This window comes from Lutra lutra, chromosome 7 (assembly GCF_902655055.1).
Source record: "Lutra lutra chromosome 7, mLutLut1.2, whole genome shotgun sequence".
In the NCBI taxonomy this organism is placed as follows: domain Eukaryota; kingdom Metazoa; phylum Chordata; class Mammalia; order Carnivora; family Mustelidae; genus Lutra; species Lutra lutra.
In genome coordinates this window covers 37970173-37997115 of record NC_062284.1, presented here as the reverse complement: position 1 = coordinate 37997115, position 26943 = coordinate 37970173, and the positions used below count along the sequence as shown (strand labels likewise).

The 26943-nt window shown below is 34.4% G+C and overlaps 1 protein-coding gene across 11 annotated transcripts in view; it reads left to right on the top strand.

Moving 5' to 3' along the window:
- The window catches only part of ZNF280D (zinc finger protein 280D), a 132796-nt gene that overhangs the window by 63716 nt on the left and 42137 nt on the right, over positions 1 to 26943 (top strand). For 8 of the 11 annotated variants that reach the window (XM_047736404.1, XM_047736403.1, XM_047736401.1 and 5 more), the window contains 6 exons: positions 5620 to 5754; positions 7578 to 7885; positions 8350 to 8490; positions 16246 to 16308; positions 22549 to 22667; positions 22813 to 22849. In XM_047736404.1, coding sequence (XP_047592360.1) covers positions 5620 to 5754; positions 7578 to 7885; positions 8350 to 8490; positions 16246 to 16308; positions 22549 to 22667; positions 22813 to 22849 — 803 coding nt within the window. Of the gene's footprint in view, positions 1 to 5619; positions 5755 to 7577; positions 7886 to 8349; positions 8491 to 16245; positions 16309 to 22548; positions 22668 to 22812; positions 22850 to 22974; positions 23449 to 23479; positions 24663 to 26943 lie in introns of those variants that run through there. The other 3 variants (XM_047736405.1, XM_047736409.1, XM_047736407.1) reach the window with 3 other exon arrangements.

Below are 26943 nucleotides of genomic sequence, written 5' to 3'. Positions count from 1 at the left end.
AGATGAGTGGAATACCCATAAAATTGGATATTTCAGGGTCCAAGAGTGGGCATGGGAATGATTTTAAAGGTAGTTATCAGGGTAAATGTGAGCTTGAACTAATAAGAAAAGATTGAGGACTCATAATCTTATTTTCCTTCCAACCTAATTTCCATTTATTATCTCCTTTATGATGAGAATAAATGTTGTTATCTTTGACCAGACGTGGTCTTTTATAGCTACCAGTAATAAAGGAAACAGTAATGACACTTACTGCTTGGTATATGAACTCTGCCAAAGAACTGTATTTAGGTCATCACCTGTCTTGTGGATGAATTCTGCTAGTTTTGCTATATAAATTTTTGCGCTTACATTATATTATTATACTGCACCAGTATTAGCACTTAACACCCTTCTCTTGAATTCTGATGTTATGTTTACTGTTCTTTTCCAGGAACAATTAAACCATCCTTTGTTTGGGCTGAAAACTTTTATGTACCACTGATCCTATTCTTAAGTGTGCTTGAAAGAGCAACAACAGTGTTTTGTTTTGTTTTTTAAAGATTTTATTTATTTTTTCAGAGCGAGAGAGAAAGAGCACAAGTAGGCAGAGTGGCAGGCAGAGGGAGAGGGAGAAGCAGGCTCTCTGATGAGCAGGGAGCCCCATGTGGGGTTCAATCCCAGGAACCTGGGGTCATGACCTAAGCCGAAGGCAGCTGCTTAACCAACTGAGCCACCCAGGCACCCCTCAACAACATTGTCTTTGCCAAAATCAGAAGTCACTGGATTTACTGAATCTGATCATGTAATCAAGTTTTGCCTCCTCCCTAATCAGCTCATTGCATTTTTTTATTATTGATGAAATTGGCATTCTGATTGGTGCTCACTTTGCTTTCAGTTCTAATCATTTGATTATCATGAAATCAGGTTGTGGTTTTTAACTTGGAAAGATCATAAAAGTAGAATTTCCAAGTGAAATTTTTTTTACATTTTTATTTAAATTCCAGTTAGTTAACATAAAGTGTAATATTAGTTTTCAGTGTAGAATTTTGTGACTCAACACTTATATAAAATACCCAGTGTTCATTACAAGTGCTCTCCTTTATCCCCATTGCTATCTAACCCATCCTCCTGGGCACCTCCCCTCCTGTAACCATCAGTTTGTTCTCTACAGTTAGGGGTCTGATTCTTGGTTTGCCTCTCTTTCCCCCCACCCCCTCTATGTTTGCTTGTTTTGTTTCTTAAATTCTACATATGAGTGAATCATATAGTAATTGTCTTTCTCTGACTTATTTCAGTTAGCATAATACTCTATAGTTCTCTCTGTGTCATTACAAATGGCAGGATTTCATTCTTTTTTATAACTAATATCCCATTGTGGGTGTGTAAAATGTATATGTATATATACATTTATAAAATATAATTATCCAAGTGAATTTTTTAATACAATTTTATCCTCTTTATCCAAGTGAATTTAGTATCTCCTATGTTGTGATGAGATGTTGGGATGATACTCATCTTTGAGAAGTTCTGGCAAAATCTTTCTATTCTAGGTTTCCCCAACAGTGTTCCATCAGGTGTTAATAGATGTTTCCCCCCAAATGGTTACTAGAAAAGAAAGAAATTTGGTAAATACTTACAATATCAAACAGTTTTGCTTGTCTGTTTTTTAAAACAGGACTTCTCAGAGCTTTTAATATTAAGCTAATGAATATTGTAAATCTCCAAGCAACAGGTATAGTGCTTATTAGTTCCCTGAGCCCTTTATTTGCATAATATGTATTAACATTTTTTGAGGAATAGAGTTCTGGAAACCCTATTCTTGGTACTCTTTATTTCATCTTTGGGCTTAAATTTGAATGCGAGAATGAGATATGAAATGGTAGTGCTGTTTCATTATGGATCTTTTATCATAATTTCCCCCACATGCTTTCCTAAGCTCCAGAGTGAGATGTAGAAATGGGAAGAATGATAATTATGAGAGAGATGTGTGGACCCACTATGTGGGCTATGTGATTTATAAGGTTTTTATACACTGAATTTTATGTCTTGTCTTGCCATTGTTGCCAGTTTTTCTTTTTTTTTATATGGAATATTTAGGAAGGTAAGCAGTTAGAGTAAAGGGAGGGGAATCTATTAATAAGGATCATCAGCATCCTTCAAGATACTTACAATTTGCATAATTATTTTTGAAGACTGGAACATCATAGCTGAGTAGGACTATAAACTTGTGGTTGAGATTACATCATTAGTGCGATATTAGACAATAAGAATTGTTGGTTCTATGGCTCATTTTATTGTCTTCAAAAACTTTGTAACTTTCTTTTAAGAAGCTGTATTAAGGGCTCAGTGGGTTAAAGCCTCTGCCTTCAGCTCGGGTCATGATCCCAGGGTCCTGGAATCGAGCGCTACGTCGGGCTCTCTGCTCGGCGGGGAGCCTGCTTCCTCCTCTCTCTCTGCCTGCCTCTCTGCCTGCCTCTCTGCCTACCTGTGATCTCTGTCTGTCATATGAATAAATAAATAATCTTAAAAAAAAAAGCTGTATTAAGTCTCAGGTGATTTTAGAGTTAACAATCCTTGTATGACTTTTAAGAAAGAATAAAAGTGATTTCAGATGTGTAAGATATGTTCATTAGATCTTTAGTAAGAATGTTAAGCAGTTAACATATGAAGTTACTTACCTTATGGCAGCAGCAGGTGCTTTACAAGCATTATCATCTTCACAATCACCATATGTGTACTATTATTTCTAACTTTTAGGTGAGTCAGAGTTTTAGAGAAAGCAGCCTGCTCAGTGTCCTACTACCTAATAAAAAGCAGAATTAAAATTTGACTTCAGAGCCCAGGCTTTTACTGCTTTATCACAGACCCAGATTTCACATTGACATTAGGTCTAAGGGCAAAAATTACATATAGTCAGAATTAACTCTTAAATCCCTCGAGTCTCCCAGACAGTGTGGTATATGTATCAGAAAAGTACAAAACAGATCATTAGTCCCTAGCCTTGGAACAGATCACTGTTTCATTGACTGAACATGATGTTATTTTAAAATGTACTGTTTATTACTTTTATTGCTTTGAAATGCATTCATACACAAGAGACATGTGTAAGACTTAGGTCCAACTAAGAGAATAGAGGATTAATTAGTCTATCTCGTGACTGGACAAATGTTCATTGAATGGAATGGCAGACGTTTTGAACTAGTTAAATTGTACCTGCTTCTCATTTGTACTTTATCAGTCTCTTGCTTTCTGCCTCACAGTCCAGTTATTTAACAAATATTTATTGTGTGCCTTACTGTGTGCCAGGGGCTGTTTTGGCTATTATATTAGCAGTAAATAAAACAAAGTTTGTGCCTTCTGGAATTTGAATTATAGTAGAGGAAGATAAATATATGTGGACTTATGTTTGAATGTATATGCTTGCTAGCTGGTAATAGTACTGTGGAAGGAAAATGTGGAGGGTAGAAAGTACCAGGGAGGTGTTGGGAGTGGAGAAACGGTTGCTTGTTTATGTATGTGGTGTGATAAAACAGGAGCCTCTCTGAAGGAAATAAGGAATAAGCCATGTGGAAATCTAGGAAGAGAAATATTCTGTAGGCATTGAAGTAAATATATACATGGGGCACTCAAAGAACAGCGAAGAGACCAGTTGTGGCTAGAGCAGAGTAAACTAATAAGAGGAAAACTAGTAGGAGATAAGCTTGTAGTGATAAAGTATAGGCCAGATTATGCAGAGCCTTGTAAACCAGGAACAGGGCTTTAGAAAACTATCAGAGCATTTAAGTGTCTGAACAATCTGCCTTGTTTTAAGATCATTGGCACCTATGGGGAGAATAGACCACATGGAGGAAAAAACATGACAGGAAGAATATAGGAGTCCAAGTGAGTGGCTTGGACCAGTATGGCAGCAGTAGTAGGTAATGAGGAGTAGAAAGATTATGAAAGTTCCCAAAGGTAGAGCTGACAGGTTTTATTAATAGGTTGGATATGGGGTGAGCTACCAAATGTTTGTCTGAAGCAGCTGCAAGGATGGAATTTTCATATACTGTCATAGGAGGAAAACTGAGAAAACAGATTTGGGGGGACAGGGAGATAGGGAGAAAATCCAGAATTCAATTTTGTACCTGTTGATATTCGTGCTTAGGTAGTGATGTCAAGTAGACAGATGGATAGATCGTATTTAAAGCCATGAAACTGGATGAGGTAACCTGGGGAGTGATTATAGATAGAGAAAAGCTTTCTGGGAATTGGATTCTGGAGAACTTTCTTTCTGTCCTGTGCCTTAGTATCTGTTTCTTAGCCGAGTTTTCTCTTTTTCTGCCTATTCCCTCAGCACATATAAGTGAATTTTTAAAAATTGCCTGTATCTATGATACAATCCAATGCACCACACTTCTAAAATAGTCTTAAGATGCAACTAGAATAGTAATATAAACCCATTATATTTATACATTGCTTTGAATTTTGTAAAGAGCTTTGATTTATGAAATGCCTGCTATATGCTAGTAACTGTGCCAGGTACTTCTCAGTATATTACCTTGTTCGAATTTTATAAATGATTGAGTGTATTTAAATGGAAGTAGTGATGTATTTGGCAGAATGTAACTTTTGAGAAAACATTCTTTTGTATTTATGTATTGTTTAAGTATGTGTATATATATATATGTACATACATATATCATTTCTTAATGAGCGCGTATGAATAAGATTGTAGATGCTATCATATAGTAGAAAGAAAACTGGGTCAGGAGTCGGCAGTGCCAGTGACTAGTTATTGGGGAATGATTTAGATTTTTCTTGAATCTTGTTTCCCAGCTATAGAATAATAGCAGGATTGAGTTTAAAGAGGGACTCACACAAGGGATCTTAATCAGTAAATAGATTAGCAGTAGTTGTTTGATTTATGTCTTCATATCAACACTGTTCAATGTTCATGTGGCTAGTGAAGTTAAAATTACTTAAAGTCAAATAAAATAAAAAAATCCGTTCCTGTGTTGCACTTAGCACATTTCAGGTGCTCAATAACCTATGTGGCTAGAGGCTACCATATTGGACAGTGTAGCTGTAGAACATTTTCATCATTGCAGAAAGTTACATTAGACAGCACTGCTTTATACAACCATTTCTCTAACAACCTTTTTTGAAATGTCTGGTTAAATATTTGAATTTATTTTACCAGGTTGTCAACCAACTGGAAATAGCAAAAATTAAAAAGAATTTACTTTTTTCCAGGATAAAAATGTCGTATAGCTCTTTTTAACCATATCATGTGTCTAAACATTTCAAAGTGACAATTAGATGAGGTTTCACACCACTGTTGAGAGAACTTTCATTAGAACCTACAGATAAAATGAATCTTGGAACACTGAAAAAATAAAATAAAATTTAAAAAAAAAAGAACCTACAGATACAACTTTTATGTTCAGTTTCCGTATAGGAATAGACATTTTTGAAACCCAAATACTAATGCAGAGTATGTAAAAAATGAAATAATATTTTGCTGTTATTTATATGTGTGATATAAAGTACTAGTTTTAAAATTATTTAGGTATCATTAAAATGAAATCAGAGCAGTTTAAGGACACAATATTTGTGGTTGTAGAAATTATTTTTCCTCCCTTTTTCTGTTTTAAACAGAAAAAAGGAATACATCGTTGTACAAAATGCAGACTGCAGTTTTTGACATGCAAAGAGAAAATGGATCATAAGACTCAACATCATAGAACATTTATAAAACCTAAACAACTGGAAGGGTTGCCTCCTGGAACAAAAGTGAGTTTAAATGTGTTGTATTTTAACATTTTGTGTGATAATAGAAATTAACTCCTGCCTTCTTTTATTTATTGAATACAACACTTTAAAAAATGATGCCTGATTTTTAGTAAACCTTTAATTTTAGGTTTTGTCATTCCTATATCTAGAAAAAATAACCTTCTGACCATTGTTTTATGGTCAGTGGTGTGTGCTGTGCTAAAGTGATACTCCTTTATAAGAAGTGCAACTAGATTAACTATTCCCTGGGTCAGTGGGTTTTGTCAATATTATATAGGCTGTGTTTGAGCTATTCCAGTTGGCAGTGTATATGTTGGTTTTATCTGCTAAACTATAAGATGCTTGAGATCGGGACTCATATTTTATCTTTGTGTCCTCAGCATCTGGTATAGTGCCTTGAGTGCCATAGGTTCTAAAATATTTATTGCAGTTATTACTGAGTCTACTCTAAGAGAAGCAAGTTCTGCTGCTGGATAGCATTATGTTTTTTAAGTGAGCAAACAACATGTCTGACTGCATACTGATGATTGTAATTTACTTTTCCCTTTTTGCCTTATATACCTCTGTTTTCTCTGACTTCTTTATATACAGTCAGCTCTTGAATATTTGCTCCAGTGGAGGGAAACAGAGGCATGGATAATCCAAAGTGAAATAATCCCCAAAACATTTATATTTGGCTTTGGGTACTTACCTTTGAATGTGGGTATGTCTGTTATTTGAATTAACTAAAACAATATAAAGCCATGCTCTGAAGACCTAGAGCAAGAGAAGCTATCCAGCATCCTTCCCTGCAGTCCATTCATTCCATGCTGGGACTAGACATGCAGAACACTAATGTAAGCAGTGCAGTCCTCTCTCATATTTTCCCTTATTAATAATAGTAGTAATAATATTAATAATGATACTAAATGTTTTTATAGCACCTTAGAATAAGGCTTTTGGTATGCTTTTTCATACATTCTATTATTTAATCCATACAGCAACCCAGTGAGGAAGGCAAGACAGTTATTGCCCCATATTATAGATAAAGAAGAAAAGTTACTTATTCAAGGTCACATGGCTAGGAAGGCATGGTATGAGATTTAAACTCAATTCTTTTGATTCCTAGTCCAGTGCTTTTGAGTGATACCAAAACACATGTATTCCATAGGACAAATACATGGGAGAGGTATAGTTTAATGATCAATGAGAATGTTGGTAGGCAATTGTTTTTTATTGCCAACCAAAAAATACAATTTCTGGATACTAAATGATAAACTTTATATTAGTTCTCTTTAAGGAAATTCTAAATATTATTAAACTCTCCATCAGTATAATGAATTGATTGATATAACCTCTCCCATAACCTATGTATAGATAAATCCTGCCTAATGAGCCCCTGGAAAGAGGAGGTCATGTTTACTCTAGATCTTTTTGTTTTATAGTTTTTGAGGGGTAATGCAGGCCTTTCTAGAATTATTTTTTGGGCTCTGAGATTTAAATTTTGATCTCTGAATTATTTGAGTTATATCAGAGCGTAAAAATAGCTATGGAATGTGTTGTTTTAATAGTCATATAATTTGCATTAACTCCTAATTATATATTAATAACTGTTAACATGACTGATATCAATACAAAAAATGTAATATTACAAGTGAATAAATACCAAGTTTAATTTCATTTAATTGGGATGAACATTTTAGAATAAATGAAAGACTTATCCAGTTATAGTTTATATTTGCCCTTTCCAAATACTTGATGTTTAACTTTTTGTTATACAGTGATATTTCAATACTAATGCCATGATTAATTTTCTAAAGCAAACATTGTCTCCATTTTTGTAGGTTACTATTCGAGCTTCAGTTGGACCGCTTCAGTCAGGATCTTCAACTACACCTTCCATTAGTGCAAGCACTTCTACCCTTCAGCTCTCACCTCCAAGGACTAAAAATATAACTGCTAAAAATCCCACAAAATCTAACACAAGCAAACCTAATCCAACTAAATCCAATACAAGTAAACCTAATGCAAGTAAGCCTAATGGAAGTAAATCTAAATATAAATCAAAAATCTCTAATATGCAAAAGAAACAAAGCACATTGGCTAGTAGCAATAAAAAAAGTAAAGTCAATACAGCATTGAGGAACTTAAGGTAATCTTTTATTCCTCATATATAACACTAATTTAATCTTAAGTATAAAAACTTTATTTAATATAAATTTACCCTATTACACAACTCTCTTGTACATTTATATGCTATCACTATGACATAAAGGCCAAGCACATAATAAAAAGGTATTTTCTTACAATTATTGGACAGTACTGGAATTTTTTTTTATAATATTCATTTATTATACTGATATTATTATGTGTTGTGCTTAGGTCTTGTGATGTTTGTATTGCTTAATTTAATTCCTTTTATGCCAGTGGAAAACACTGACATACGTTAGATTGTTTACACTTACTCTAGCTGTTGTTCCATAACAGATTTTCAAATTATGACTGTTTAAGCATGTTCATTTAAACATCTTGTCCTTAATACAATATTAATAAGGCCCTTCCTTATTATTTTTGTCTTAAAATATATTTTTATAATTTTCTTTATATCTCCATAAGGTATCGTCGGGGAGTTCACAAGTGCATTGAGTGTTGTTCCGAAATAAAAGATTTTGCAAATCACTTTCCTACGTATGTCCATTGTAGTTTTTGCAGATACAACACTAGCTGTAGCAAAGCCTATGTAAATCATATGATGAGGTAAGATGAGTTAAACATCTGTAATTACCAATTAAAATTGTAGTTCAGAAAGTTTGTTTTAAAACAGTTATCCTTTTAGGGCTCCTGGGTGGCTCAGTTGGTTGAGCCACTGCCTTCGGCTCAGGTTATGATCCCAGACTTCCAGGATCGAGTCCCGCATCGGGCTCCCTGCTCCTTGGGGAGTCTGCTTCTCCCTCTGACCTTCTCTTTCATACTCTGTCTCACTCATTCTCTCTCAAATAAATAAAATCTTAAAAAAACAAAACAAAACAAAACAGTTATCCTTTTAGAAGCCAGTTTTTCTCTTTAAGGAACTAAGTGTCTAGTTATAGTGAACTTTTTAGAATAATGCCTGGTACTATTTTTCCGGCATCATAACTCATAAAATTATTTGGACTAAAATTGCAAGAATAGTTAGACTAAGAAATTAGGATAGGTTTGTTAGGGAAATGGTTTCTCTATGGGTATTTTTTTTCTATAGAATTTTTTAAATGGTCATTTTCAAGTATAGAAAATCAAGTGTTTTAAATATATTTACTAAACAAATCCATATAATCTCATGAATATTATTCTTTTCAAAGCAGTTACTTTGAGAGACTCTAGGGTTTCTGGTGATGTTAGGAACTTTATTAGGTCTGTTTTTTTCTCTTTCTGTAAGCCATTGTCTCTGTCCGTCTACCCATCAAACCATCTATCCTTCAGTGGAATGAGAGACTATTCCAGTCATTAGGCCACTGTTGGAATTCTTTTTTTAAATTCATTCAACTTAGGTTATTTGAGTACTTAATATTTGCTTTATGTAGAGAAATCCTTCACAGCCCACATTGCTTTCATTTTTATCTCATTAATAGAGGCATCCCTTAGGATGGATTTTTATTTTCTTAAAAATAGCCAAAAATTGTTTAGATATAGAGCAGTTACGTTGTTATGCAAAGTGAGGTGGTTCCTTTTTTTTTTTTTTTTTTAAGTTAGAAATTGAAGTATAAAAGTTATTTTCTTACAGATCATAAAATGACCTCTATGTTACTTTTTGGTCGCTTATCAGCTATGGTTTTCAAGGATTTGCCCACCTTTCTTGATGGCTTATCACCTCTCTCATTTGATATTTCCCCCTTATTAGCCTGACCTCAGGTACTTGTACTTCTTCAGTGCCAGTGCTTCACATCAACCGTTAAGTTATTGTAGCCCCCCCTTTTAAAAAATTTTTTTATTGTGTACAGTCCATCATTAGTTTTTGATGTACTGTTCCATGATACATTGTTTCTGTGTAACACCCAGTGCTCCATGCAATACATGCCCTCCTTAACACCCATCATTATACCCCCTTTCTTATACCACAATACCACTTTTAATCTCATCATACATACTTTCATTTCTTTTCAATTCCCATTACCTTGTATGGGTAACTCCCTTTTGCGTTTTTAGGACTTTGACTCCTTTTTCCAGACCAGTAGCACCTATTTCACTTTATAGTCAACCTCACTCTCAGAGTCATCTGTTTTGGTTGCTGCTTTGTTTTTGTTCTAGAACCCTTTACAATTTTAGTCATGCTCACTTGGCATAAAACCCAACATGAGACTGGAACATCTTCCTCTGCTGAAGTTTATGCTCAGTTCTAGACTACTCAACCGGTGTTTGATTCAATCACCTCTGACTTTGTGGTTTTTAACTTTGACTAGTCTTATCTTTTTATTTTAAAATACTTCTTTATTTATTTTTTAATTTTTAATGCTTCTTTTGTAGGGTTTTCAAAATTTTTATTATAGTCAGTTAGCCAACATAAAGTACATCATTCGTTTTTGATGTAGTATTTTATCTACAGTGTTTATTTAAACTTCTCTCCAGTTCTCTGGAGATTTTATTGTAGTCTCTTAGCTGTTAACCTGGCCTCCTAGGAAGTACTCAGTTGGAAGTCATCCTTTTAAATAATCTTTAAAATGTCAAATGTTTTTCTTGTTACTTTTATTCTAGACATTGATCTCAGAAATCAAATATGTTCCACTTCTCCAAAGCTAACCCTGTCCGTGGTCTCCTCTAGTTCTTATACAATCTTATTCATTTAACTTGCAACTTCAATTCTTCTCTCTCCCAGATTCCTTCTACTTACAAACATTTTCAGGTAATTTTTTTAAGACAAGGGAAATTTATCCCTACTGTCTACTATCCTTATTTTTTGTCTTCCTTTTACCATGAGTATTTGTAATGGGGCGCCTGGGTGGCTAGCTTGGTCAAGTGTCTGATTCTTAATGTCAGCTTAGGACACAGTCTCAGGACCTCAGCCTGAGTTTAGCGCTGTGTTGGGCTCTACTCTAGGCATGGAGCCTACTTAAAAAAAAAAAAAAAAGTGTTTACTAGCTTATTTGTGATTCATTTCTCTCTACCTTTTGAATATCATCCCCATCTACCCATTAACAGTGCTCCTTTAAAGATTATTTATCACCATGTTTATTCACTTTTTTTTTGCTCTTACTACTCCCATGACTTCTTTAGAGTATTTGAAGTTGTCCTCACTCACTTGTGAAAGTCTCCTCTTTAGCTTCTATTAAACTGTTACCACTATCTTTTTTCTTCCTTTTTGGCTACTCTTGTTTCTTTGCCTTTTCTTCCTTTAACTCATCTTGCTTCTTTACATTTCCTTTTTTTTTTTTTTTTTTTGGTAACTCAACTACTGTCACTTTTACCTTTCAACTTTAAGTCTTCCAATTTTAATCCTTAGTCTTCATGAGGTCCAACTCTATATTTCTAATTACTTTATATGTATTTTTACTTTTGACTCACTAGATTCTAAAAAGAACACAGATGAGCCAAACATTATCATCTGTCCAGAATTCACACAATGACCACCCAGATACTCTTTCAGGGCATCATTTCTGTGAATGTGGAACACCTGCTGGAAATAGTTTACTCTCCCAAGTTTCTTAAGCCCATGAAGTTCTCTTGATCAGTCACTGTGCATTATGGTTTTCTGAGACTCCCCTTTGTGCCGTCTGCTACTCTCCTTCACTACTATTGCAGTGGTCTACACCTATATTTCATTCCTTTAAACCAGGCCCCAGGCATCCTTTCCCCCAATATACTGCTGTGTGGAATGTTTCTTCATTCTGTGACAAATACATGGTTGCCTGCATGAGGCTTTAATTCTGCCCTTAATTTGTAGGAGGTCAAATTGGAAAATGTTTTCTGTTTTATTAAAGCAAGGGTCATTTCACCTTTCCCTCTCCCATTTATCATAGGCTTCCCACCTGTCCTACAGAACCTTCAAATCCATTCTATTCCAGAACATTGCCAATTAGCCCACCTCCCTCCATATCCTTTTTCCAATTCCCAGTGAGCCACAACCCTGATCTTCGTTGACTTCACACACTGAGCTCTTACTCATTGTTAGCCTCTTAGGAACTGAAAGCTTCCATTGCCATTCTTAGGGTTTGGTAGGTCTCTTTTCCTTTTTATCTGCCTGGTACACTTGTCTCCTTCACTGTCTTAGGTATTGTCCATTGAATGGCCACGATTATCTCTGCCCAGTATGGATTCATATTATAGGTTGAGTTCTGTATGTATAGGAGCTTCATTTTCTCTTAAGGATGAGTACCTTTAATCTCTATCCTGTACCATCTCTGTACTCTCAGTTGGTCTCTTTCCCTCTGGTCTTTTTTTTTTTTTTTTTTTTTTTTTTTGGCCCCATCCCCATAAACTGACTACTCTTCCCCAGAATAAAGTTTATTGCATAACTCATTTTTTAAAAAGATTTCATTTATTTATTTGACAGAGATCACAAGTAGGCAGAGAGGCAGGCAGAGAGAGGAGGAAGCAGGCTCCCCACTTTTTTGGAGTGTCTGATCACCACAGCCACTCACAAAGATTATTTTTCACTTTGAGCTGTGTATGATTCACTTATTTTGCCTTTTATTATATTTGTTTGTGTCTGTATTATTTCCTTGAGAAGAAGGGGCTATTTGTATTTTCCATGTCACCTAGCAAATTACAAATAGCAAGTCATTATTTGTAATTTTAAAGGGCTCTAAATAAAATCTTGAAAGAGGGTATTAAAAAATCTTGATGCATTGGGACGTTTTTGGAATAAGACTTGAAGAAGAGCATTATTAAACATGTAATTTTAAGTGATTTTTTTTAAAGTAGTATTATCTGGATTTGGTTGTTTAAATTACTGCATCTTATTTGCTTACAGCCTTCAGGTGGCAATAGAAGTCACCTGGAAAAAATGGAAACAAATTACCATATAATATTGTTGTTATTCCTCAATACGATGTATAAGAAAGGCTTTTCCTACATGTAATAGAATTAATTTAACAGACATAAGTATTTAATATCTCTTTTTCTAACAGCATTTACTGTTTGCTAAGTAGGAAGTATAGCAAGCTGGTGGTGAAGAATCAGACAAATCTGGATTTGATTCCAAGCTTCACCACCTATTTATTACTCTGTGACTTTGGGCAAGTTACTTAACCTGACTCCCAGTTTCCTTTTCTCAAAAAGAAAGTCATTGTGATAATTACAAAATGTACTTAAAGTGCTTAACAAAATGATTTTTACTTAGGAGATACTCGAGTAATTATAGCTGTTATCATTTCTAGGTTGTCATTATTATGTATTGTGGATAAAGTACTTGCTTCTAATTTTCACAATTTAGTAGGAGAGATGATATTTACCTAGCTTAAGATAGTAAACAAATGACTATGAGAGCACAGAGAAAGTAAGAATGAGTTCTTTAAACAGGAAATAAGGGGAGGTAGTCTATAAATGACATTTCACAAAGGCTTTGAAGGGTGTTTTAAAATTTTTCCAAGGAAAAAGAAAGCTGGTATAACAGTTTGTTCCTATACAATGGATAAGACAGAGCACTGAATTGATTTTTAGAAGATACGCTTGAGTTCATGATATATTTTGTATAGATTTATTTGCATTAAGGAATAGTCATTAGAAGAACTGTTGGATTATTGTGATAGCATCATAACTGACATCCTACCTGCAGTCCCTACCCCCCCACTCCCCCAGTTCTTCCTTTCTTCTGATACTATAGTAGGCATGTCTGGTCAGGTCATTTTTGGCCTAAAATCCTTTGCCTTCCTAACATTAATAGTCATGAAGTTCACATATTCTGGAGAGTATAAGACCTTACAATATTTAATTTTTGACCACTTTTCCAGCCCCTTTAGTGCTTATTTTCTTGAAAATCCCTCTGTATCTTGCTCTTTGCTTTGCTTTGCCTGGAGTAAGGTAGTAGAGTGACCTTCTTCTTCTTCTTCTTTTTTTTTTAATTAGCATATAATGTATTATTTGCTTCGGGGGTACAGGTCTTTGAATCATCAGTCTTAACACAGCTCATAGCATAGAGTGACCATCTTAACTGAAATGAACTCCTAATTACTAGTTGGCTTCTAGTCCATTTACCTGCAGTTTTCCTTCATGCAGCCACAAAACTTTGTATGTGTCACTGTTAACATTTATCTTATGATTATTTATGAATATGTATTCATTCATTTTAAAAGCATTTATTAGGTATTTATTCTGTGCCAGCTGCTGTTGGACTTTTCTCTCTTCCCCCACTCACCCCTGGACCTTGACAGCTTGCCCTCTTTCTTTTTTGTATCTTCAATCTCTGGTATAATGTCTTAAACAGGAGGCATACCATCAATATTGTTGATGTTTGTTTCATTAGAAACAAAGTTGTTAATTGTACTGAATTAAAATATGGTCAAAGGGATTTTTTCCTTCTGGTCTTACTAAGGTATAATTTATACACAATGAAATTAACCCATGTTTAGAGAATAGCTAAATGAGTTTTGATAATTATATACAGTCATATAACCAGATGGTGAATTTTTAGAACCTAAATTTTAACATGCTTTTACTGTATTGTTTTTAAAATCATAACCTTTTTTCTTTTAAAAATTTATATCTATATTGTTATTAATTTTATGCAGATCTAATAGGAAGTAGAATTTTTTTCCTTCTTATTTGTGAGCTATAGAACCACTTTTTCCTTGCTATAAGAATAATAATAAAAGGATGGAATTTGTATAGCAAATACAAGTAAAGGGGTACTATAATTTTTTTTATAAACTGGGTTCGGAGAACAGAATTTTAAAATACCAACATTTTATTTTTTTTTAAAGATTTTATTTATTTATTTGAGAGAGAGAGAGAGCATGAGAAGGGGGAGGGTCAGAGGGAGAAGCAGACTCCCTGCCGAGTAGTGAGCCTGATGGGGGACTCGATCCCAGGACTCCATGATCATGAACCTGAGCTGAAGGCAATCGCTTAACCAACTGAGCTACCCAGGCTCCCCCAAATGCCAGCATTTTAATAAGTTACCAGTTGTAGGCAGAATGGAAGCCATCAAAGACCCTAAAATGTAATTTTTTTTCCTCTCCTCTTACCAAAACAACCAAAATAGTCTGTCTAAAGAAAAAGAAAAAATAGCTTTTAAAAGTAACTTTTAAAATCTCATTTAAAAAATAACTTCTTTTGGTTCACATTCTTTGGGTATCAGATAAAATCTTGGATTTATTCTTCTGGAGAAACAGTTATGGGCACAAATTTTTGCATGTAATTTCAGTGTTTCCTAACTCCTGAGGTTCTCTTCTTAAAAAAACCCAATTATTATTTTTGTGATGTTGTCTTATATTTGTAAATTCCTTAATAGTATTTATCCCCAAATTGTAGAAATGACTGTTAGAAGTCTTCTGAGGACACTTTCTGGGGATTATAGCTAGTCACAGTATTTATTTTCTCATACATACATACGTGCTGTGTTGATGATGGTTACCTTGTATCTGAGAGTGACCATTGATTTGGTGTGTTGGCTACTTTGAATCTATCAGTGCAAACTAGGGCTGCTGCTTCTCAATCTTTAGCTTGCCCTAAGAATTACTGGAGAAACTTGTTAAAACATGTTCTGGTGGGCCCCACTACCAGGGATTAATTCAGTTAGGTTTGTAGAGGGCATAAGACTTTGCATTTCTAAATAAGCTCCTAAGTAAGGCTGATGTTACTAGTCTGTGACTCCACTTTGAGTAATACTGTGCTAAATAAAGCTAATCCTGGGTTTCTAATACAGGAAAGCTTTCTTTAACAGATTTAAAAAGGTATATGAAAGCTATTATCATTGGGTACAAAGTTTAGTTAGAGGTTCTCTGTTTTGTATTTAGGGGAAGCATTATTTTAGCTCAAGAGTTCTGCTTTTGTTTGTTTTTTACAGAACTTCTACTAGTAATTGGAAAGAACTCTCTAAATGTTCAGTTTTACAAATGGTAAACAGTAGCAGTTAGCTGAAGTACTATTTGCTTCAAAGATCTTTTGGATTTTATTCCCCCTACCTTGACATAGGCATGTTAAGATCGGAAATGATTTAAAAAAAAAAATGATGATTGGTAAAGATTCATGTTATTTGTAGAAGTTTGAAAGTGTATTCAACTCTTCCTTAACAGATGAAAAAAATTAGTTTGAGTTATTTTGCTTTTTAAAGAAAAATTTTAAGTATTTCCTTTTTTATATAATGGTGAGGTACTGCTCTTATAAGAATATACTTAGAGAAATGTGTGTCATTAGAAAATAAAAGGATAAAATGGAATTTAAGATAAAACTTGAGTTAAACAGGGATGGCAAGCATTATTTTGTTTATATATGATCTTTTACATAAAACTAGAAACTTTAAATATAAACTTTGTAATAAAGCTATAAATTAGTAGGACTTACTGTATAACAAAATTAATAAAATCTGTTTTGTCTCTCCAGCTTTCATAGTAACCGTCCAAGTAAAAGGTTTTGTATTTTTAAGAAGCATTCAGAAGATCTCAGGTAATTAGCTGGTCTTAAATTCTTTCTATTGAAAAACTATATAACTTAAATTGTATATATATGACATCTTTATTGAGATATAGTTCATATCCCATTTAATTCATGCTTTAAATTGTACAATGAATAGTTTTTAGTATATTTACAGAACTGTCCAGCCATCACCACAGTTAATTTAGTACATTGTCATCACTCCAAAAAGAAACTCTTGTACTCAATTAACGATCATCCCCATTTCCTTCCAACTCCTCCCATCCCTAAGCAACCACTAATTTTTGTTTGTATGGATTTATGTATTGTGGACATTTCATATAGATGGAATGATACAATATATGATCCTTTGTGACTAGCTTCTTTCACTTAGCATATTTTCAAGGTTCATGCATGTAGTAACATGTCAGTACTTCCATTTTTTATTGCTGAATAATATCCCATTGTGTAGATCTACCATAGTTTATCTGTTAAGGTTATTTTAACTTTGAAGCCATTATAAATATTGCTGCTATAAGCATTTGTATGCAGGTTTTTGTCTGGAATTGTCTTTTCATTTTTCTTGTGTATATATGTAAGATTAGGATTTCTGGGTTATATGGTAACTAACTCTATGTTGAGCCTTTGAGGACCTGCCAAACTGTTTTATAAAGTACCTCCACTACATTCCTACAAGCAGTGTGCGAGGGTTCCAGTTTCTTCACATCTTTGCCAACACTAGTTATTATCTGTTTTGTTTTGTTTGTTTTTTAAGATTTTATTTATTTATTTGAGAGAGAGAGATAGCAAGAGTGGGGTTAGGTGCAGAGAGAGAGAGAGAGAGAGAGAGAGAGAAGCAAGACTCCCTGCTGAGCAGGGATCCCAATTTGGGACACAATCCCAGGACCTTTGGTTCATGACCTGAGCCAGAGGCAGATGCTTAACTGACTGAACCACCCAAGCACCCCTATCTGTTTTTGATTACAGCCATCCTGATGGGTGTGAAGTGTTATCTTTCTGTGGTTTGTTCTAATTTTTTAAAAACTTGATGTTGGGAAGCCCAATTTGGAAATCTAAATGATTGCTACTGGATGTTACAAAGTTCTATCCATTATATCCTTAGACTAGAGGTATGATTAACCTATTTTCTCTTGCTAAATTTCACTGGCGACAAGTGGTGTCAAGATAGCTTTGTGCATTTATATTGTGTAGTGAGAACAAAAATAAGGCTCTCCAACAATATTTGAATATTAAAAAGATACCTAAGATACCTAGTAAAATGACTAATACTTTTTTTTTTACTTTTGAGGTACATTTCTCAAACCACTGAAATGCTTGGGCACCTGGGTTAAGCCTCTGCCTTTGGCTCAGGTCATGATCTCACGGTCCTGGGATCGAGTCCTGCATTGGGCTCTCTGCTCAGCAGGGAGCCTGCTTCCCTTTCTTTCTCTGCCTGCTTCTCTGCCTACTTGTGATTTCTCTCTGTCAAATAAATAAATAAAATCTTAAAAAAAACCTTGAAATTATTAGGTAGTTTAATAATCCTTATTTTTCCTTTTTCAAATAAAGAGAGATGAACAACTTGTTTACTGTGCAGGAAGATGTATTGATGAATATTTCTAAAGACATTGATACTTAACTTTGTACCACATGCTAAACTCAGAATCCATTGAGCACCATTTTTAAAATATTCTTCTAAATTCTTTGGACTCTGTTGTTCTCTATATTGTTCATGTTGCCATTGCTACTTGAAATGTCAGTGTCTTTGCTATACCAAGCTAATATATAGAGATAAGATTACCAGTACTTGTCTTCGTGCTTTGAGTTGCTAGAAAAAGTGGGAAAGGGATGATGTTATTTTTCAGGATCTTTGTACATATTAGTCCCTGTGACTAGTTTTGTTCCCCAGATTTCTGTCTGTCTTCCTTTATCTACATTGGGCTGCTACTCTGATCAGAGTGACCCTTTCCTTGACCACTTGATTTTTACATTGTATCTTCTCCCCTGTGCTTCACCCCAGCACTTCCTATCTCCTTTTTATTCTACATTTTTATCCAGATCATCTTTCATCATCTGACATACTGTGTACTTTACCTTTTAAATTTTTCTGTGTCCTCTCACTAGAATATACACGTAGTTTGGATTTTTGTCTCTGCCAGGCATTGACTAGTGCCTGGCACGTGGTAGGCACTCAGTAAATATTCACTGAATAAGTTAATGTATATGTTGAAAATGACTTATATGAACTGTAGGTCCCATCTATGATATAGCTCATAGGGATCTGTAACTCACAGGGAGAGAAAATTTTGATTTAGTATTAAAAAATATTAGTATAAATTTTAAGACATTTACTGAATTCAAGGAAATGGGTTACGATTATATTAGATGTTGCCTTTCCTGAAAATTTTTATAAGAATAAAAGGGGTTGGAGTGCCTGGGTGACTCAGTGGGTTGGGCCTCTGCCTTCGGCTCAGGTCATGATTTTGGGGTCCTGGGATCAAGCCCCATGTCGGGCTCTCTGCTCAGTGGGGAGCCTGCTTCCCCCTCTCTTTCTGCCTGCTGCTCTGCCTACTTGTGATCTCTCTCTCTCTCTCTCTCAAATAAATAAATAAAATCTTAAAAAAAAAAAAGACTAAAAAGGGTTTTTTCAAAAGATGAGATTTTGGTTTGATTTTTACCTTACTGTTGTCAAGCTCAGTTATTTTGTTTTTTTAAATGAATTATATGATTTTAAAGATCTGGAATACTTCTCTTTCAACTGGAATAGGTCTAAAATAAAAAACTGGTCAATTTCTATGAATGGACATAGCATACTTAAAATTATAGAACAATAATTTTTGTGATTACTCTTGTTGGAATGGAATATTCATTCTTTGGTTATTTATTATACATCTGTCAGGTACACAATATAGCAGGTCTTATGAAGATGAGAGTGATGAGTAAGTCTTGAAACCAACCTTCAGAGAATGTATAGTTTATTGGGTGGGAGATAAGGGGTGAATGTGCAAAACTATAATAAAGCAAGGACAACTTTTACTAAGTGCGAAAGGGGAGAGAGATAACTTGGAATGATCTGCATAGCTGTTAGGTATACTTGGTTTTAAAGAATGAACATTATTTAAACTGATAAAAGATGCACAGAGTCATTTGAGTTAAAAGAAATAGCGTGAATAAAGGTGCAGAAATGAAAAAGTAGAAGACATACAGAGGGAATGGCTAGTAGTGAATGGATGGAGCACAAAGTTCAGATAATAGTAATAAGATTGAAGTCTGGAGGAATAGTTTTAAGCTTAGAGCTAGATTGCGAAAGTGTTGAAAATAAAGTTAAGTAGTTTGGACTTAATTTGCAGAGCATTAGAGAACCTTTGATATCTTATATAGAATCAGGTGATCGTGAAGGAAGTTTCAATAGTAGGGTGAGTTATAGATGCATGAATCCTACAGATTAGAACTATTGTGGTTATGAACAGATTGTTATGAACAATTTAGTAGGACCTAAGTTAAAATGATGAGGCAGTATTATATCATCTTTAAGAATATAGGGTCTAGAATCAAAGTGCTCAGTTTCAAACCAAGTCCTGACCTTTATCAGCTCTGTATCCTTGGTAGTTTACTAAGCTAATTTTATAAAAAGGTGATAAATTATAGCAACTACCTTTTTTGGTCATTACAATATTTATTTATTTAAGATTTAGCTATTTATTTGGGAGAGAGAGAGAAAATGCGAGTGGGGCGAGGGGCAGAGGGAAAAAATCCCCCAAGCAGACTCCCGGCTGAACACAGCCCCATGCAGGGCTCCATCCCACAACCTGTGAGATCATGACCTGAGCCACAACCAAGAGCTGGACACTCAACCAGCTGAGCCTCCCAGGTGTTTTGAGTTGTTAAAATATTTAGATAAGATGATACATCTACAATTCTTAGACTGGTACAATGTAAGTAATAAATATTATCAAATGCTTGCCATACTGATTATTTTAAGGAAGAAGAGACGGATAACTATAGTTTGAGCTTTACTATCATAAGAAAGACCAGCTAGGAGTAGGTGATTTGGGAAGGAAGTACATGATTGTAGTTTAACGTAGGTCAGTTTTGTTGTGCTAATGTGGCATCTAAGTGTAGATACACAGCACACTTAGACTAGAGCTTCAGGGGAGAAGTCAATCTAAGGTATGTTACTCGCTTGTATTTTGTGTATTCCCAAAACTTTTAAATTTTAAAGCATGTGATGAACTTCAAAACCATATTTGTGTTTTGTTAATAAGTTGACAGTAACAATGATCACATTACATGGTCTATTTTTTTTTCACCTAAGCAAAAATAACTTATAAGCAGGATTCCAAAGAATCTCATGGACCCCTAAGAGGAGGAGGTGCAACCAGAACAAATAAGGGAAATAGGATCATTTAGTAACATGGCTTCTCTCTAGTCTGACCTGCTGAGGCAGGATGATCTTGTCTTTATTATTTTCTCTGGACTTGGGTTCCGTTTTCCTTTTTTAGTGCGGACCAGCTTTCTCTATTGATCACTTGAACATACTAGTCCCAGTCTCCCACATCTTTCCAGATCAAGAAATTTGCAATCCTTGTTTAGTGAAGGCATGAGTTAGGCACTCCATCCCTGGTGCAAGTAACTATGACTAGTGGAATAGTAATTTAGCTACTACTTACCATTGAGACTACTTTTGATTTCTGCAGGAGCAGTTTGTTAATAGAGAAGATTATATAATTTGTTATTAAAATTAAGCTTTTAGATTTCACTTAAAAATATTCCATTTAGATGTCTAGTACATTTTAATAGTTGCTTTCAAGAGGACTTTTAATTATGTTTGATAAAAGTTCATTTAAGTTAAATAGACTAAATTTTTTAAACAATAATATTTACAATTCAAGTTCCTTAATCAGCTTAACATCATTTATACATTTAATATATTTGATTTTCTTTTAAACAGCATTTCAGATGCTTGACTCACAAGATCCAAAGTACTTAGTCTAGAAAATATAATAAACATATAGTGGTTTTCTTTCTTTTTTTTTTTTTTTTTAAAGATTTTATTTATTGATTTGACAGAGAGAGATCACAAGTAGACAGAGAGGCAGGCAGAGAGAGAGAGAGGGAAGCAGGCTCCCTGCCGAGCAGAGAGCCCGATGCGGGACTCGATCCCAGGACCCTGAGATCATGACCTGAGCCGAAGGCAGTGGCTTAACCCACTGAGCCACCCAGGCGCCCAACATATAGTGGTTTTCTAAGTTCTCTGAAACATTTCCATATTTTTGCAGGGTTAATAATATTTTTAAATACCTTTCAACAAAAAAATCTAAAGTTTAAACACAATTTAAATTAGAATCTGAAGGCCATTGTTACATCCTATATGTCAGTTGATATTTCAAATAGCAAGTACTACAGAGTCTGACCCAATGAGTATAAAAACTATTCCTGAATTCAAATTATTGAATGTGGGAATTGTTTCCAAACATTTTTTAAAATTTATAATCACTAGAGATTTCATTTAGGAACTATAGCATTCAGTGAAGTTATGTTAAGAAACAAGGAATTTAGGCCCCAGCAATGGACCAGTTGATCGTGCTGGTATCCTGAGGACCAGGCTTTGGACTTCTGTAGTGAATTAACTACTTTAGTAATTACTAAATTAACTACTTTCATTAATTCAGTGTTAAATGAGAACAGTGAGAGTAATTAAAAATATATGGAAATACCTTTAACACATGGTACACAATTGATGGCAGCTACATCATCATCATTAACGTTTCTCTTCTAATTTTTTCATTACCTAAATAAAATACTAGATTGTACGTTCTGTTAGAGCACAGACTGTATTTTTTGGTCATCATTATAACCACAATGCAATATATAGTACAATATATGTAAAGGCAGCCTCAGTAAATATATATTGAGTGAATTAACACTGTATCCTTGCTCTACAGATGAACAGAGGCACAGATCGATTGTGACTTTTTGAAATGACACAAGTTGTTAGTGAGGCCAGGGCTGGGCTGTAGATCTCCTGTCACCTAGTTTTTAGCATGAGTGGTAAAAGTTTATAAAACAAAAATACTTTCTGTAAATAAATTTGAATATGGCTATTCCATTTTCTAGAGAATCATTTCAGTTATATCAAGTTTTATAACAAAAATGATAGTGACAGTTATGACATAAAAACCAAATTATAGGAAAAAATCATTGAACTTGTGTATGGATTTTTATAAAAGATAAAAACATTTTCTTTTATACTATTTGCTTTTTTTTTTATAGGGGCATTACTCTAGTGTGCCTTAATTGTGATTTCATAGCTGATGTTTCTGGCTTAGATATTATGGCCACACACTTAAGTCAACATGAAACTCATACTTGTCAAGTTGTATTAGAGAAAGGTATGTATATATAATTGTTTTGGATTTTTTATATTTATTCTAGTATTTTTGGTCAGCCACAATATGAGCTCTTTACTAAATCGTTATTCTCACTCATCATATTTCATGTGCTCTTTTAAATATAAAACTTTTCTTCTAATTTCAGTTTCTGTTTGTATCCCAACTTCTGAACATCTTTCTGAGTAAGTTTAATTTTTAATTCAGTGCATTTTACTTTGGTGGATTTTAGCACTATTGCATTTTAAAATGTATCATTAAAAGAAATGAAAAATATTAAAGTATTTTGTTTTTTTTTTTTTTTTTAAAGCTGCTTGTTGAAATAGGTTCCTGCTCTTTGGAGCTCGTGACCTGGTGCAAGACAAGTTGGAATTTCCTAAGTTCAAAGTTCTGAGATGTTTTCTTACACAAAGGCAGTTAAGCAGCCAAGTTCATGACACTAGCTCTCATTATTCAGCAAATTTCAGCTTCAAATGGGACTAGATTCTTATTCCACCTTATCTTTGTGTCAGGTTGACATATATTAACATTTTTTTTTTTTAATGGTTTTTTTTTGTTTTTTTTATCCCCCCAGTTGGCTCTCTCCAAAAATAACTTTTGTTGCTATGGTCATTTCTTACTTTGCTTAAAATAATTTGTGTTTTTCTCTGCTGTACTTGCCTTCAGAATAATACATTCCAAATGATATGGCTGTTTGTCTAATTGTTTGTTTTGTCTGCTTTCTTAATTTCTTATAAGTCTTAAGTTTTTAGGCCAGATGATTGTCTTTTTCCTCATCCGTTGTCTGTCATTGTGCTATTTTTCTTATTTTTCAGATGCAGAGGCAGCCCAGAGATTTCAAAAAATGTCCAGGGTACACCTGGACAGTGTCCCCCTTCGACGGACACAACTGATGCCTGTTCTCTCTTTTCAAGGAATGTGAATAATTTGACTGTGGGACCTGCTCTAGGTTGTGGTCTCAAGAAATCAGATTTTGGGGAGACTCCCTTCCTTCATGGCTGGCCTCCCGTCAGGCTGATGATGATTTAACCAGAGATGGTATCAAGCCCCACCAAATTGAGCACAACATCCCACTGGGGGCTTTGGCTCTTGATCTTAAGCTTGTGGGTCACTTGTGGCCGAGAAAACCCCATCAGATCAGTACTTCAACATCCAAGTTGAAGTGTAGTCATTTTGGCTGCTGCCTTTTAATCTTCATCTAGCATGAATGCAGTCCAAGAAATACAAAAGCTCTCTGGTTGTTAGGAAACCATGGTTATTTTCATGTCCTTGGAACAACAGGTCTCTAAAATTATGTTCCAAATTGCAGTTATTTTTTTATCATTTAAAATATATTGCCCAGTACTAACCTTCTAGTTTTTTAGGAATACCAATTCTCAGATTTTTGAATTTTAAAAATTTAATTTTGGTAACTTGGTTTTATGTTCTCCAAATTTACTGATGTCTATTTTATGATGTCTATTTTTATATTCTTTTCTTTAAAACTGTTGTTTAGTGTTTGCTTTGTTTTGTTAAGAACTCCAAGAAATTCTTTGGGATACTCTACAGATTCCCTTATAGCTGCCTATTTATAGTTTTTCATTTTGGCTGTTGTTCAGACCATTCAACATTATTATATCCTCTGTCTTACTTTGGGATTATTATTATCAATATTATCTTAATAATTGTGGGTTTTAAAGTGTAAAGAATTGGCAAAACCTCTTCTTGCAGACCTTAAAGCAAGTTTTGAAGTCACATATTTGTACATCTGATACATAATAGCCACTTAATCATTAATGTAGTCTCTTTGGGTAAAGGTAACATTAAAAATTATGGGGGCCAATAATGTAGTTGTGATATATATATATAGATATATACACATATATACACATACATATGTGTATATGTGTATATCCTCATATGTGTATTTTAAGAATTTGACATTTTAGTTACATTAAATATAGATCTACTAAATAATTTTGATGCTATTAATTTCTTTTAATAAAAAATTATATTGTTTAAGTGCCTCAGGAATTATTTACTCATAAAGAATTCATACAAAAGCTATAGGTTTATCATATAAATAGGAGGATTGCTTTAATTGTTTTCTGGAGGCCCTATTATTATTTGGCCTACAAACTGAAATCTGTATCTACTTAATACACCTTATATTTTTTCCTCCAGAACAATTGAAAGGTCACTATACTATTCCAATTTCTTGAATCTTAAAGACAAGCAAAATGCCTTTTGTGATCTTACCTGCTGTGAGGACAGGCAGGCTCTGAAAGTATGACTCAGTTATGTTTTTTACTCTAAAATCAGAACTTCTTTAATTTTACTTTGAAAGAAATTTAAAGCCAATTTTGATGACTACATATTATATAATGTGCTCCTTGCAAATAATAATCAAAAAAAGCTGAATCCACTAGTCTTAAATTTCCCAACTAATTATTACTGTAAATGAATGGTTTTCCAAAAGCTCCCAAAGTGGCTTGTTTCTTAATAAGTGGACCTGGTGATATACTAATCTTTATTTCCTTATCTCTAGGATGTTTTGCCATTCACCCTCTTTCTACCCAATTTTAAAGAATATTTTAAAATTTTGCCCAGAAGCAACAACTTCTTTCCATTTGTAACAGAAGTTTCTTTTTCATTTATAAATCCTTGCTCAAAAATATGATAAACTACATTCTTGTTGAACTCCTACAGTATAGGAGTACTGGTTTGTGTTCTTTCCCAGGACTCTATTTTATAGTATTATCAAGTTCATTTTCTTAAATTTTAAACTCTTAGAAGTTCTATCACATATAACTTCCTTATTAAGAAGTTGGTATAAATAAAACACTTAAGGCAGTTGGTACAAAATTTGCTTGTAATAGGTAGTTGGTTGAATTTTAATTTGGTGCTGATGATGAGTTTTAGTTTGGGTCTGATCCCTCCTTTTTTTTTTTTTTAAGATTTTATTTATTTATATGAGAGAGAGAGCAAGTAAGAGAGAGCATGAGCGGGTAGAAGGTCAGAAGAAGTAGACTGCCTGCGGAGCTTGGAGCCTAATGCGGGACTAGATCCCAGAACTCTGGGATCACGACCTGAGCTGAAGGCAGTCACTTAACCCACTGAGCCACCCAGGTGCCTGGGTCTGATCCCTCCTTACCATCAAGTTTATTTACCTGATCAGAAATTGTCATTTTATGCATTTGTGGTTTTGGTTACTGCCAAATAAAAAGTGAAGTTGGTTTTATTTGAATCCATTACCATTCTTAGAAATGACTCCTAAACTATAGAGACTTAGGATTCTTGCCATATTTTTGTCATATTTTGGCAAAACACCATGCTGCTTCAGGCCTCATTTATTCAGTGATTTCTTGAACATCTACTTTGTGCCTAGGCTAGAAAAATGGTCTGAAATCTCTCCTCCTTGAGCTCATGTTTTATTCAGTGCTGAAAGACAGACAATAAAAAGTAGATAAAATACACAGTATGTTAGATTGTGGTCAGAACTGTAGAGGAAAATAAAATAGGGAAGGGGGAGAAGGAGTACAGCCTGAGATTTGGGATGCTTCCATTTAAAACGTGGTAGTCAGAGAAGGCCTCACTGAGACATGACATCTGGGTAAAGACCTGAAGAACTGCAAGGAAACTGGGTTGGCCACAAATGAGTGAGCAAGAGAGAATAGTAGGAGATGGGGGCTGTGAGGTGATGTGGGCCATGTATGAATTTGGCTTTTACTCTGAGATAAGAAGCCATTCATTAGGGCGCCTGGGAGGCTCAGTGGGTTAAGCCGCTGCCTTCGGCTCAGGTCATGATCTCAGGGTCCTGGGATCGAGTCCCACATCGGGCTCTCTGCTCAGCAGGGAGCCTGCTTCCCTTCCTCTCTCTCTGCCTGCCTCTCTGCCTACTTGTGATCTCTGTCTGTCAAATAAATAAATAAAATCTTTAAAAAAAAAAAAAGAAGCCATTCATTAGATGATTTTCAGTAGTGAGTCTTGTATGCCTCAGTAAAAACTACAGTCAACAAAAAACCATAAATAGAGAAGAGTGCTTATATTACTTTAGCCCCTGTCTTGAAAATGAACTATAGAAGACCAAGGGCAAAATCAGGGAGATTAGTTGGGGGGCTATTGTAATACTCTAGCGGGAGATGGCAGGGGATTGATTAGACTAGGCAGCTAGCAGTGTGGGTGATCAAGAGGTTTGATTTTTTTATATATTTTGAATTTGTTGATAGTGTCAATGTGAAATAAGATAAAATGTTGAGAGTGACATCATAGTTATTAATCTAAGCAAGTGGGAAAATGG